The 14,646-nt window shown below is 39.6% G+C and overlaps 1 protein-coding gene across 2 annotated transcripts in view; it reads right to left on the reverse strand.

Annotated features, from left to right (window-relative positions):
• Positions 1-14,646, reverse strand: part of LOC145495874 (serine/threonine-protein kinase atr-like) — a 59,443-nt gene that overhangs the window by 25,238 nt on the left and 19,559 nt on the right. For both annotated transcript variants that reach the window (XM_081475466.1, XM_081475465.1), the window contains exons 19-41: positions 14,193-14,451; positions 13,487-13,681; positions 12,951-13,145; positions 12,274-12,450; positions 10,829-11,416; positions 9,859-9,927; positions 8,842-8,930; positions 8,699-8,747; positions 7,933-8,019; positions 7,210-7,277; positions 6,859-6,930; positions 6,494-6,611; positions 6,319-6,372; positions 5,724-5,807; positions 5,281-5,350; positions 4,649-4,786; positions 3,828-3,877; positions 3,141-3,363; positions 2,673-2,746; positions 2,426-2,502; positions 1,466-1,556; positions 391-453; positions 12-127 (exon numbers count right to left, since the gene is read on the reverse strand). In XM_081475466.1, the coding sequence (XP_081331592.1) occupies positions 12-127; positions 391-453; positions 1,466-1,556; positions 2,426-2,502; positions 2,673-2,746; positions 3,141-3,363; positions 3,828-3,877; positions 4,649-4,786; positions 5,281-5,350; positions 5,724-5,807; positions 6,319-6,372; positions 6,494-6,611; positions 6,859-6,930; positions 7,210-7,277; positions 7,933-8,019; positions 8,699-8,747; positions 8,842-8,930; positions 9,859-9,927; positions 10,829-11,416; positions 12,274-12,450; positions 12,951-13,145; positions 13,487-13,681; positions 14,193-14,451 (3,006 nt within the window). The remainder of the gene's footprint in view (positions 1-11; positions 128-390; positions 454-1,465; positions 1,557-2,425; positions 2,503-2,672; positions 2,747-3,140; positions 3,364-3,827; positions 3,878-4,648; positions 4,787-5,280; positions 5,351-5,723; positions 5,808-6,318; positions 6,373-6,493; positions 6,612-6,858; positions 6,931-7,209; positions 7,278-7,932; positions 8,020-8,698; positions 8,748-8,841; positions 8,931-9,858; positions 9,928-10,828; positions 11,417-12,273; positions 12,451-12,950; positions 13,146-13,486; positions 13,682-14,192; positions 14,452-14,646) is intronic.

Raw genomic sequence — 14,646 nt, forward strand, 5'->3', positions numbered from 1 at the left:
TCGCTGTTTACCTAACAATGTGTTCATATCCTCGTTGGTAGGAACCAGACTCCATGCTGGCTGCAGACAGGAATCCCATTTGTTGACTGCGAACTATTCTCAGTTGATGTCTAAATTCGCTTTCATTCTGGGGATGAGAAAAAATATATGGCATACTTTGAAACAAAAATTTATACGAAAACGTCATATTGTTGTAGGAGGGTCTTTTATTGTTAAAAAGTCAAACCCTCTGTGAGTGGACAACCTCGGGACCTGAAAAAAGTTGTCCGATTAAGAGAGGTGTCCAGTTAATTACGGAAAGTTGTTTCGGCAAACCTGTCTAAGAAACAAATATTGCAACCTATTCAGTGGCAGATTGCGAACATGGCGATCAACATTTAAACTCCATACCTTCTCTTTAGCAGCTAACAGGATTCGTCCCAAGCCAACATCCCAGTCACCAACACCGCGCTCCTGAAAACCAGTTAATGTAGAACAAAAAGAGTGCTGAAAGTATTGCGTTGGTCTTTAAGAAGTGTCGTAATACGCAATACTTTATGCAAGTTGTCTTGCAATGCTGAAGAAGACATGTCATGTGCAGGGTATTACACTGCTCCCAATGTTTGTTGCAGCATGAGCACAAATGGTGGAAAATATTGCTTAAATCTTATAGAACGTGGATGTTCTACAGAGTAATGCCTAAAACAACTTTCTTTGCAGTAAAAACACAAGACAAGTTACTTAACATACAATAAAAACCTGCGTGTAGGAACCTAGTGGTTTAAGATCCCGCTGGCAGAAATACGTTATTGCAATACTCAAAAATATAAGAACCTGTTTAGCCAAGTAAGATCAAGAAGGTTCTTATAATGTGGGTTACAGTTAAGTTATGAAAAACATTTTAACCAAGGAGTGTGACTTTTAGATTGCAAATTTAAATTACAAGAAAACACATAATACAGTTGTCAATAAATACTATTTTCAAGGACCAAACCCAAGTTTATTTTTTTCCTGATAATCAACAACTATATTTCCTTCAAAGAAATTAAGACCTTAATTAAGAACCTACTTAGTCTAAATTGCCAATAACTACTCCAAAATACAAGAACCCATTTTGCCAAACTTCAGATATAGTAGGTTCTTACACACGGGTTTTTGCTGTATTGTGTCTTACTATATTGCTTTAATTACAGGACATCAAATTGTGGATTATGATGTCCAAGACTAGTCCCTTCAAGATGCATCCTCGAGGACACTTTGTTTGCAGTGTCTTCTACGTATAGAGATGGGCGCAGGTAAATTGTCATAGTGACTCCACAAAGGGCTAGCGTGAAACCTGTGATTAGGGACTAGCATGCTCTGCTATGTGCTTGAAGAAATTGGAATTAGGTGCTGGTGTCCTTGTAACAGCCATTGCCTCATTAAAATACCCAATGTATGACAGCTCCAGGCCAATTTAGCTAGTTGAGCCTAAAACAGGTCATACCAGTTTGAGGTAACTTTCAAGAGAGTCCCACTGCCCCAGTCTCCAGGAGGCCTCAACACGGTATGTATTCAAGGATTTTTCCCACTCCGATCTGAAATGAATACACGCAAACCTTATCAGTCGTCAAAACTAACCGTCTCCTGTAAGTACGTACGGTATTGTTACAATGTTGTACTAAGCGTGATCTTATGGATAAGAAAACTAGTGTGTGAATTGGCGAGACGTAAGCACAAAAACGCCCAAGCAAAAGCAGCCTATTCACCTTTTTTCTGTGCCTTATTGTTACTTATTTTCGCGGGACTTAATTTTCGCGATTTTCGGGATCTTCAAAAAATCGTGAAACTAAAGACCCGCGAAAAAAGTTTGTCCAAAAATTAACCACGCGAAATTTAATACTCTGCTACATAATTCTCTACTCAACGTACTACGTTGCCAAGAGGGTAGAAAGCAGGAGTTGCTGGGGAAGTTAAGGGTGCGTCAGCTCTTCCTCCTGCATTAGGATTCATTTGAAGAAAATGATAATGTCCTTCAGCTGTAATCACAAACAGATTGTGTCAAGCACTCTGTACAGCTCTGCTTTGTTGCAAAGGAACATGTCAGACTGTTTTCAGTTTCGTGCTGATTTATGGTTTTGTTCAGTGTCATTGGAATGTATTGCTTTGGAAGATTAAAATCAGTTGTGCCACTTCCGAGACTTACTGTTTGTTGATGAAGACCAGTATTTTGACTATTTTCGCGAAATTTAGTTCCTGTTAACGTATGTTTTTGGCAAATCGCAAAATTTAAGTCCCGCAAAATATGCCCGTTCCAATTTCGCGAAATTAATTTCCCGCCAAAACAAGTAACAATAAAGCTAAGTTTGTATTTTACCACTGTTATACCGTGCGATAAGCATAAGTAGATAAGTAGTTAACGCCACAGGCAACAGCTTCTCTTAACATTGATTTTATCATAACAGACCTTCGTGTGACCACCCCATCCACATGGATAAGAGCAGTGGTGACTTGACCAAGATCAATCAGACACTGTAGTAGCCCCTAAGTGAGAAAAAGTGTTAAAGTCAATCACAAAGTCCTACTGTTAGATCAATTTTTAGCTTGACAAGTGGACAAGTTTGTTTACAATTGACCACATAGAAATTTAGGTCCCGAAAGACAACACTGTTACAGAAAAACAATCCATCATGTAACATTAAATAAAATGCCACCTTATGGTGTCCAATCTCTCCTGGTTCTTCTTGTATTGCTCTCTCATAGCGAGCTGACGCATCACAGAGTTTTCCTGTGTAAAAAAGAAACGAGAAACTATTGCTGATCTAGAAAGGTATCGGGTTTCTTTAATGTGTTATGTGCCACCATGGCAATTCTCAAAGTTGGTCAAAATCTTATTCGTCTTTGTAATTTTCCCTAAATTCTCGCTTATTACTCTCAAAAGACAAAACCATACAACAAGTAGACTAAATATACTTTACTTATTGTGATCGGTAGACATTGATAATTTGACTTAAATATATCTGATCTGTAGGTTTTTGGTTTCACTGATTTTTTTAAGTGTAAAAAGCTCAAATGATACTGTAGTGATGTCAGCTATCAGCAGTGACATTAACTAAAAAGCATGGATATCAATACAGAAGAACACACATTTCGGCTTCACACAAAACTAAATAATACTCAACCTGAGCTTTTGTGATCGAGGATCTGTTCATGGAGGGTTGGCTCCTGTTTCCTGCTTGCTGCCACCCCAGCCACACCATCAGGTTCATCCAGAGCGATGTACAGCTTCTGAACAAATCCTAGATGCTGCTGAAGATCCTGCCTCTGGCTTGAGATGAAAGCCTCAAAGTGCATCAATGCACGAGCATAGGCCTTGCAGTGAAACGAAGCATGGGCCAGGACGTCCTATAATAGCAAGGAAATGTGACCAAATATAATTTATTATATTAATAAGTAACTCTGTTGGACAGTGGTTGTTCATTTCTTAGCCCTATATCAATCGAAACCAAAACTAAGGAGAAAACGGAGAAATAAAATCGTAAAAATCTATGCTAATTATGATCAGACATCAAAACACTATCACGGTCATGTTCTCCTTTGTTTAAAATTGATGAGTTCTTAATGAGTTTGAGAATTTTGTTTTTTCAAACAGCCTAAGGTAAAATTAAACTACGTTATTTAAACTGAGAAAATGTATCATCTATTCAGCATCACATGTAACTCGCCTACAGGGATTGCACGAAGAACAATAACATCAAAGTTTCGTACGCAACAGTAAGTGTGTCACAAATATTTCTCGCAATTAACTTGGCTGTAAAGTTACAAAAATTTCCAACAACAAAGATCTAATATAACTTGGTCAGGATTACCTGGGGGATTTTTTCCAGAAAACTTTCCACTCCTTTGTGATCATGGATTCCTTTAACACCGTAAAACAAGGGACATGTTACAAAGTCATCTCATCTCAAGTTGTTATGTCCAATGTCATTTTTGTCTCCTGTGTTACTATGTGACTGAAGATAACACCTAGTCCGAGTCATTGCATCATCTATTTTATTTTGAAGCCCTTGACATTGCACGACCCTCATCACTGCGTGACCAATGCCAATGCATGACTCACGTCACTGTGTGACGAACGCCATGATCTATGTCACTGCGTGACTCACATCGATCACTGACGACAGAACATTTTAAGAAACTGCCAATAAAGGAGTACGTAAAATGCAGCGGGACAGATGAACAAGATCAAAAGGGGCAGTACCTATTGGCTTATATGAGATGTTCATTACAACTGGTCTGCAAGATTTAGTGATTAGGCTAAGTTTGAGGGGGAAAGGATCCCAGACGAATTGACATAAACTGAGGCCACAGTCATGCCATGCAACTCTCAGAAGGTTTGGCAGATTGGCTGAGAAAACAATAAAAGAGCAAACAGCAGAAACAATGAACTTGGTAATTAAAACAATAGAGGTGGGTGAAACAGGGAGCGAAAGAAATTACAGGTTCTGAAGAGGTGCGTGGCTTCGGTAAATTATTCTTGTCGTTGATGTCTATTAAAGTTAGACTTGACTTTTTGCACAATTGAGCAGAATCGCTAAACGATATACACTGAGCCAATCAGGGTCATACCAAACAATAGAAAATCATTATTTTCAATAAACAATCTGTGCAACAACTAAAGTTGTAGTACCTGTGGAAGAAGCACCAAAACGATTCTTGGCAGATAGCAACTGCGTTTTCACAGCTAAACTGTGAGCCCTAGCTCTTGTCCAACGGTTCAAATAGTCCAGAGCTGAAAATACTGTCTGAGCACTCATTTGGCGGAAATCTAAACAGAAAATATATGCCACTATGATGAGTATACTTTAGCAGAAACAAAGGCCTACGGTGCACATCGCTCAAGTAGCTCTTCATTTTGTAATGCAGTTATCATTCTCTCTCTTGGAGAAACCTCAAGGGAAAAGGCTGCAGGCAAGTCCGGTTTGTATTCAATGATGTGGCATTACAGTGCATTACCTAAATATGCACATACGTTTGTATTTAAAAGTCCACGATCAAATCTTTTAATATCGTTAAATCCTCTTGAGCTGAAACAATTTTGCAACTTAAAAAAACGGCTGATGTTTTCGCGCAAATTCCTGGATGCAAATCAGTCAATTTATCGTATTAATTGCAAGAAGATGTCAGTTCCCGATCGATTAACGTCATAAGTTTGACCAAACTTTTGCTCTTGAACTGTGTTTCAAATCCAGTGAATACATAAACAGAGCAGACATGTTCTCCTTTTATTTTTTTAGTATAACTTTACCAACAAAGACCTACCAGAAGATGGTGCTGGAAGCTCTTCATTTCTTTGCAGATGAGTCAGAACTGCCATGATCTCTACATACACCTGATTAAAAGACGTGATATGTATAAATGTCTTACTCCAAGTAGCACCAAATCATTACCTTGCGTCAAAAAATCACCTGTAGCAACTACTAACACAAGGTAGCTCAGTAAAGTCTGCACACAAGCCAAGAGGCCATCAGGCCGGAGCTTATTCCGGTTTCTGTAGCATGAAGCAATTAGGGACATTTCTACTCCCCCCTGGATGAGATGCTAGTCCATTGCAGGTCTACCGTACCGCCAGCATTAAATTCGCCGGTACCATTTGTACATCTGGGTGGAGAGAGGCACAAGAACACAACACAATGTCATCGGCCAGGGCTTGAACCTGGACCTAGCCCAGACTAACGCAAGTGAGTGTTAATCTAGCTTCTTACCTCCTCGACATCTTCTTGTGTTCCATCAAGCAGCACATAAAGAAGTACATGAGGGAGCAGGAATAAGGCAGTCTTAACATCATGCTGAAAAATATACCGTGTTCAAAGAATAAGTGATCAAACATAATAGGCATCTCCAGTTGCATCATTGCAATCAATCCTCCACGAGAGAGAGACAGGTGTGTTCCTAAGGGATTATCCGGGTCAGGATCAGGATCAATGATCCAAGATCATTCGGATTATGGTGCATCAAAGTAACTACTGAATTCTAGCCAAGTAGCTCCTACTCGATCTGGCGACTCCCTGTCATCCTGGATCATTGATCCTGATCAGTTATAATGTCAGGTATGATTTCAATGCTTATGAAAAAGACACTCCTGGGTACATCCAAACCAATCCGAGACACTAAAGGGCGTCTATACGAAAATAGGATATTTTTTGCCCGAATCTGGCATTTCCCCGTTGTGATAGTTGAAACTGAAAGCAAAATAAGAGGTTTGCTTCATACATAGTACACAACTCTAGTTGCTTCCCTTTATCTACAAGTATGAACTAAGAAGCTTACCACACAATTTCCTTGCAAGTACGAATTTACCTTAAAAATTTTACTGCAAGCTTGAAACATGTGAGATGGTTTCTGGCTCTTAACCTAACAGAAAAGAAATATAATACATAATAATAAGCAAGGCGTCATATAATGTTGGTGTTCAGATGAATTTAATTGAAGCTATTTTCTTCAGAGTCGGATGAAACATGTATGTCTACTTCACCTTGGTGATCATATACGACGTCCACGTGCTGACCCATTCATTGAAGACTCTGCCCTTTGAACTCCTGTAAATAGGCTTGGGAAGGCGAGACCAGTTGGGAGTGGTAGAACTAAGGTATCTGAACATCGGAAATAAGAACATTTGTAAGAATAGATCTATTGGTTTTTCGAGTGAATTTATGTAAGAAGCAACAAACTGAGCCATCGTATTAACAAGCCATCTTTGCTTCTCTGCTGTTATTCGACTGATATTTAGACGTTCTACCATTAACCCAATACGCAATGTTAATACGCATTTCTAAACTGACTTTTGAAGTTCAATATATTGTTATACACAATGAATAAAAATCTCAAAACTTCACTTACTTAGAATACAAGTGTGGTCTGAGAACTTCTTGGATATGCTCTGGAAATGTCTGCCACAGATTATAGCCAGTCCTATGCACGCGAGGCAGTTGCATAAACAATTATAATGAATAGGTCCCTTAAAAACTTTACACAAAGAATAAGTGTGAAAGTGACATATACAATGTAGGTGTTTAACCTACTTCATAATATCAATGCATGAATTATGCCTTTAAGTTTGGTTTTCATAGTTTTACTTTAGACACTCAATTATTTCATTAAACCTGTGTTCTTTGGCATCGTGTTGACATGCCATTTTGTAGCACAGCATGTACGTGTACTAAGAACAAGATTTGAAACATGATTACTAACCCATCCTTCTTAGATTCGCTGCATTCATAAGTTAGCAGGACTTCCTGGATAGCATATGCAGAACAATCCTGCAAACGAAATGTAGTACAACATCACAAAGAGCTAACCAAACATTCCTGCTTTAACGCACATTCCTTCAAAAATCGCCAACAACGGATAAGATATACATCGTATTGGGAACTATTGGAGAAACATAGAATGGTCGAAAATGATCGTGATCTCTGCAATGTATAAGCAATTTAAGCAATCAAATTTTAAACACACTGTGAAGATCATTTCATTCATTTGAAGTTCTCATTGCATGTTGCACGATACACATTTTAGTTGAGGCTTCTACGAAGGATCAGCAGCAGTACATTACATTTTCTACATTTTCTAGCCCCAATTCATCACCATACTATTTAGAAGAATACTTCTGAATTTAAAGATACTTCCAAATCCCCCCCCCCCCCCCCCCCCAACAATGCATGTAGAATGTGAATATTATTAAACACCTACCCTGGAGGACGAAATCAATTTTTTTATGCCCTGGAAAGCATCAACTTAACATGTCAAACACTGTCACTGTTGTAAGTCCTAAGTCATCAGAAGGCATTAAAGATCCGACCTGTATTACACAGATTGAGCACAATATTGGCTACACCCAAAGATATATGAGCTTCACCTAGTTAGATGGCACACACGGCATGTGAATGTTATTTTGAAGCAGGCAGTGTCAATTACCTGGGCTCTTGTATCATGAGCAGCAAGGAATGCTTGAACTAATTGATTAATGAGCTCAACAGCAAACTGCATATCATCACAACCACTCTGAAAACAAAACAACGCATCAAAAAAAAAAAAAAAAAATCTCATAAATCGTTTGTGCACACAGAAGTACTACGAATTTTTAAAATACAGCTAACATCTATAAAGTACAATCCACATCACACAGTTTAGTTTCTCCGTTATTATACGCAGCGTAGGTCCACAAGTCATTCAGTTATCAAACTTCCAGCAGGTCGTTAGTTAATTTGTTATGCTCGTTGCTCTGCGCCACTGGAGTAAGCCTGGTGTATTGAAAAGGCAGTTGATTGTAATTTGAAGACAAACTAGCACGGCTTCATTTTCTACAGTATGACTTTCCAGATGCGTTGGTCAAAATGCACCAACGCGTTGACTTCTTTTTGTCAATGAGTTTAAAACGCGTTTGCTGGTTCGCATATCTCTGAGATGTACAGTAGCTACAAAAGGGAGATGGAGACAGCATGTTATACAGACAATCACATGCAACATTCATACATACATAAATACTTTATTCGTCCCAAAAGGGCTTTTCGGAATAAAGATAGAACTATTAAACAAACAATACGTGTCTTCCTTTTAGGAACTCTATTTCTTCTTGCATCCCCGAGTAAGCCAGTTTGAAGGAATAAAAGAAAGTCTATTTGATCCACCACCACAAGACCGTAATAAAGAAGATATTTTAATCGTACTGTAAATTTGTTACCTCAAATACTGTCTGCTCATCCACAGGTTTATTTGTCAGCTTATCCAGTCTATAAATGAACGATTAAAATTTTATTACGATAATTCTCCATTGAACTGGAGATTCAACGAACAAGCAAAAAAGTAGATAAATGCCAAGCTGACCTGCCAGGATCCACTGCACCAAGCTCACCAAGACATTCTGCCACAAGTATTTTGGCTTCAGAGTCAGTCACACGACAGCTGGACATGAGCTGCAGACAATTAACTGCTTATTAACCGAGAGTGAGGTCTTTACGGGGAAAATCTCAAACTGAGACCTTGCTGTATTGATCGGGCGACAGCGAGGTCAATACGGCAAGGCCGAGGTTTGAGATTTTCCTGTAAAGACCCACCGTTCAAGGTTAATAAGTTGTTTATTATATGGCTTTCTGCTTTGGTTTTGCGTTTTGGTTTTGGTTTGGTTTTGCTCTTGGGTTTGCCAGTGGACATTATGGGAGAATAATGCCCTACAATTGGCCAATCAGAGCGTGCGTTATATCGGCTACAAACACAGGCCATATAATAAAATTGGTTAAGGATACAATGTAACTATGATCAAATTTATTGATATTACCGATTGTATTGTTGTAAAATTAAAGAAACCATAGGCCTGCACAATGCGCGCGAAGGCTGCAACTCCGCAACCTTCACAAGATGCATGTGCCACATTGGTTATCTAGCTTGAACTACAGATCAACAAGTCCATGTCGTCTAACATATGCCGAGCAAAAATAGAAATGGGCATCAACAAATCTTATATTAATACACGGGTCAACCTTGTTACTTATATGTGCACCACTGAAGCCCAGGAGAGAGTCCATAACACAGAGGTGTCTGAATTAAAGATGTAGAAATAATGTGAATTCTGGTTTCTCTCTCACTGCATGAACTGTCCGTAATAAGGGAGTTTCCGTATTATTGAAGTGTAGGTAAGGAAAGATTCAACTCTGCAAGTTATGACACGTTTAGCTATGGAATATGTGATAATTATTAGCTACTGCGTTAGAAATCAGCAGAACGCTACTTAGAAACATGTCAAACAAGCTCACAGTGGATAGCCAAGCCAGTGCTTCTCAAGACTCACCCAAAATAACTTATAAATTAAAAAGCAAAGAGTTTCAACAAATAGTGATTTCTTACCGCATTGATAAGCTGTGGGATGATAGGATCAACTGTTTCGTTACTGAGGACATAGCCATGCAGAGTAGTCTGAAAACAGACAGAAACTACTCTGTGATGTATGCACACAATAAGTTTGCGTGGTTTTCTTTTGAGCGTCGAAAAGTAATTGGTTTTGCATCAACTACGCCACGTGACTGAATTAAAAAACTCACGCTACTTTTTCATCCAATCATAAGTAAAACCAAAATGTAATTGTGACCCAGTCGCACTCGATTTCCTGCACATTTCGTCAGATCAAAGTAATTACTTCAAGCTTTTATTGGTGCTCTGTATTGTCCGTGTCCTTTGTGATTGGTTTTGGTTTTACGACACTCAATTGAAAACAACTAAATACGCTATTGTTTTTCTACAAACAGCATCGTTTAGATCCCGTGACCTAACGAATAGTGTTTTTAATGCAGGGATAACAAATGGGTCTAGGTTGACGCACTAACAAAAATAACTGCGCTGTGTTCTTAGGCAAGAAACTTTAACCTCGCTGCCTGTCTTCACTTCGTAGTATAACAATCAGTTGACAACGAATACTTGATAAGTAAAGGATAGCCTAAGATGACCTCACAACACATATAGAAACGTGACATTGCCGTAATCATTGAAGACATGCGTTTAACACAGTCATTAGGCAAACAGATTTCTCTTTCCTTCTATTTATTGCTGACTTTCAAACGGAATGAGAAATAAATAACTGTACATTGTACATGATGACTAGAATCTACGGCAAGCTGTAATTTACGGACTCAAAAAGAGAATTATGGAAGGAACAAGAGAAGGAGTAAGCGAAAACTGGTTGTCACAATACATGTACCACAGCTACTAACTGGAATACCTGCATGCACAGGAACACTGATGGCCATCCGCCAAGACACTTTATCTAACAATACGAAAACATCGCAACTTTCAACTTGTTAGAAGTACATGTAGTATTTACCTGGTTATCATGAAGTAACTGTTTGAGCTTTGATAAAGCGTGTCTTTGCACATCGGCACTTTCATGAGAAATGCCCTTCAAAGATTGCCGCAGCTGAGCTTGTAAGTCCATCTTCTTAGAAGCTTTCCCACTGCAAGATCTAAGAACAGCACTGACTCTGCGAAGTTCTGGGATGTCAGGAAGAAAGTAGATTTCATGGAAGTAGTCTTGCAGAGATGATTTATTCTCCACAATCAGAAAGTGGAAAATCTGTGTGACTCTGGCTGGAAGTTTGTTCAGGTATGGCAAAAGGGTAACCACAATCTGACTCAGCATTGGACCAAGACTGGACAGTTCGACATTTCGCACAAAACTTTCCCATGCATCACATGACAGCTCTGGGAACCCCTTGTCCTGGAATCTCAAACACAGTCGCAGGATTCCCATGACTTTGACTCGTACGGTGGTTATGAACTTGCGCCCCATCACTTGCATGAGCTTGGTAAGGCTCTCTAGAGCTAATCTCTTTTCTTCCAAATCAGTGTTCGTGAGGAGAACAGTGTTGTAGAAAGCAAGGATGCCAAGTAGCCTGGATTGCAGAAAATTTGCCTGCAGATACAAAAACAGTATTTTACAGTGTTCGTGGCAAACCCTTAGAGTAACTTCCCAGACTACTTTGGGGTGGGAGGGGTGGCACCTATGATGGACTTCAACCCCCAACCAAGGAAATTACCAACTTTCCTAGTTTATCCACGCTACAGAAACTGAAGTTAAGGGCTAGCAGTTATAGACCACTAGCCTTTTGAGATTAGCCTTTTGAGAACTTCCCTTGATGAACAAAGTGCACAAGACGACTTGCTAGTCTAGCAGTTGATGAACTGGACTGAGATCAGAAAACTGAGAATCCCAGACTGGACACGTTTCACTGATAGCAGATACACTATGTAATTTCTGTCTACCGAAAGACTTTAAACCCATAAAGTTAAACTATCTTCTCATTTCTCCACCCATGCCAAGTTAATGCGGTGGAGTGATAAAATGAGCACTTATGTCAATTATACCGTGATTTCATACAACTTTCAATAGTTGGTTGAGACGGTTCTAACTTGCTTAAAGGCAAACGGCCAATCCAAATACTAAGGTTGCCAAAAATCTTTGTTTTTCTAATCTGACAGGTCTATTTCAACTGTAATTATTCAACACCACCATTAAGAGGAGACGCTGGAAATGGATTAGTCATACACTTAGGCATGGTGAGAGGAATATAGCGCACCACGAGATGAACCTGTAAGGCACTCGTGGTAGACCTAGAATTAAGTGGCGCAGAAACATCCATAAAGACGTAATGGAGGCCAACATGAGTTGGTGGGAGGCCAAAAGAGTGGCTCAAGACCGTCAGAAATGGAAGGCAATAATGGATGTCCTATTCCCCTATGAATTATTCAACATCCGTGAGATTGCCTCACCAGATGCTGCATGGTTTGTAGATCCTTTGGCCCAGTGTATGTGTCATCTTTTGAAGCCAACATTGCCAGTCCGCTGAACACTTTGTTGTAACTGACACTCAAATACAACAACAGCTGATTGTAAACACTCTGCGCCTCGGATCTTAAAAGACTGCCAAGCTCTACGTCTGTCTCTTTCTGAAATATAAAAGGCACAATTACATAAGCAAGGGGTTTGTAACACTAACACTGAAGGGTGTAGAAGATTCCAGTAGATGGGAAAAAGAGATGACATTTATCTCCTTAGTATGGTAGGCAGGGTGGCATAAAAGTTAGCGAATTGGAGTCTGTTTTAGGAGGAGTTATGGTGGTGTGTTCTGCGGCACAACACTCCACTCTAACAATTTCATTTCACTGCCCATGCAGGAATTATAAATGGGCCAACTTGACATACTTTGTTACAGTAACTGCGACCCATCCAAGAAGACCAATAATACTCCTAGCCCCGTCAGCTACAGACAGTGGCGTTAAACACCAGCACCAATTAGCTATCTTGTTCTTCCAACCACTTGAGCCGAAATACATTTTTAACTATTCCAAACCTTCCAATACCTCCCGGCCCCTCTCCCAAATTCTCTATCCTGTTTACAACCTCCCCCCTCCCTTTCAAGGAAAAAGGGCACTGGAATGACCGTTACCTGAACATAACCAAGAGCCTTCTCCAGCTCGGATGGTGAACATGATCTCACAAGGAAAGAAAAGATGAACTTGAAGTTCTCCAGTAACATCTCCCGCCTGTTCATCTTCAACTCTTTTGCAATATGCCGTAAGATGGCTGATGAGGAAGGTGATGCTTTCTTGACAAGGTAAGGGATGACAAAACGCAATGTACTCTGCAAAAGGTACATACCCATGTACTATTATTAGATACGCATGTACCTAGCTTAACCAATAACTCTTGTCGTCATTGTGAAACTCCTCAAATGGTAACAGATGTAGGAAAGACCAACCATCGGGATGGATCAGCCATGTTGTATTAAAGAGTGGGATATTAAATTTCATTCAACAGAAAGATAAAAAAAAAAAAGTTCTATGTATTATGCCCATTGTTTTATAATTCACACGTGATAGTTCCAACCAAAGAACGTATAAAAAACAATTCAACAATTTTACTTCAGACGCTCCCTGAAGGATCTAGAAGAACACCTACATTGTACATTGTACAGTTGTGTACCTTCAAAAAGGAGTGCACATCTCTGAATTCAAACACACTAGCCACTTCTGAGACGACATCCAAAGACACTTTAGCGGCAGGGTTCTGGCTGTGAATCTTATCAATTGCATCCACTACAAATTTACAAATGGACTGCTTAAACCCAGCAAATAAATCCTTCAGCTGCTTGCCTTGAAACTTAGCCACTTCTTGAACCTATAACAGGGATAGGAAAACAGAGCAACAAGTTACATGTATGTATCTATTCAGCTTGATAATGCAATGCCTACAATTACCAATCGGGATTGTTGAATGTTAATTGACTATTTCCACTTAGAATAGTCGGGAAATTATTCTATACTACAATGAAATCCAACATTTCAGTCATGCATAATCAACAAGAATATCTGTATTTAGAGGTTCTTGATGGAGCAAATCTTTGGAAACCGTTTTGTCCCAAACAAGGCTGTGGTCTAAGAAAAATTACGAGGAGTCCAAAGGTTCCTAACCATGAGATCCTGGGCGCCCAGCACTTAAAGAAGCTTATATGAAAAAAGTAAGTTTTTCCAGTCACCCAAAGGCAAAGGTTCGTCGCCAGTGGCACCAGGGTACTTCTAGAGCACAGGCCTGCCCAATGTTGCCTGCAAACCCATTACCATCCTAAAATGTCTGTTTCCAGTAGAACATAACATAAGAGAAACTGGATTAATGTTGTAGACTATTCTACCTGTTTGAAGGCGACAGCTCTTATAAGCTGAGAGTGAGCAGTGAGGCTTTCCAACAAACTGACAATCACCACAAGCAGCAGTTCCCCTTCAGCAATTCTTCCAAGCTGTCCAATTGTTAAAACCACAGTTTCCTGTAGTTTGCAGTTGCCTTGTGAGGAAGCTTCGACGAACACTTTCTTCAACTTGGAAATGACAGTGTGTTGCATGTTGTCATTTGAATCTGCTCTTCCAGGTTTGACAATGTAGGGAACAACATTGCTGAACAAAACAAAAACATACACAACTTTAGTGTTTGGTTCCTTCAGATGAGAACAACAGTGATGAAAAAGTTAGAGAGCGCAATCGTGCTGGTGCACAGTCGTCTTTACGGTCGTACTAAAACTGCAATGGAGACCTTGGGTCCCACCTGAAGAGCGTATGGATGGGAATTGACATATTCTTCCCATCCATGTT

The sequence above is a fragment of the Orbicella franksi genome, chromosome 8 (genome assembly GCF_964199315.1).
Source record: "Orbicella franksi chromosome 8, jaOrbFran1.1, whole genome shotgun sequence".
NCBI classification, from domain to species: Eukaryota; Metazoa; Cnidaria; class Anthozoa; order Scleractinia; family Merulinidae; genus Orbicella; species Orbicella franksi.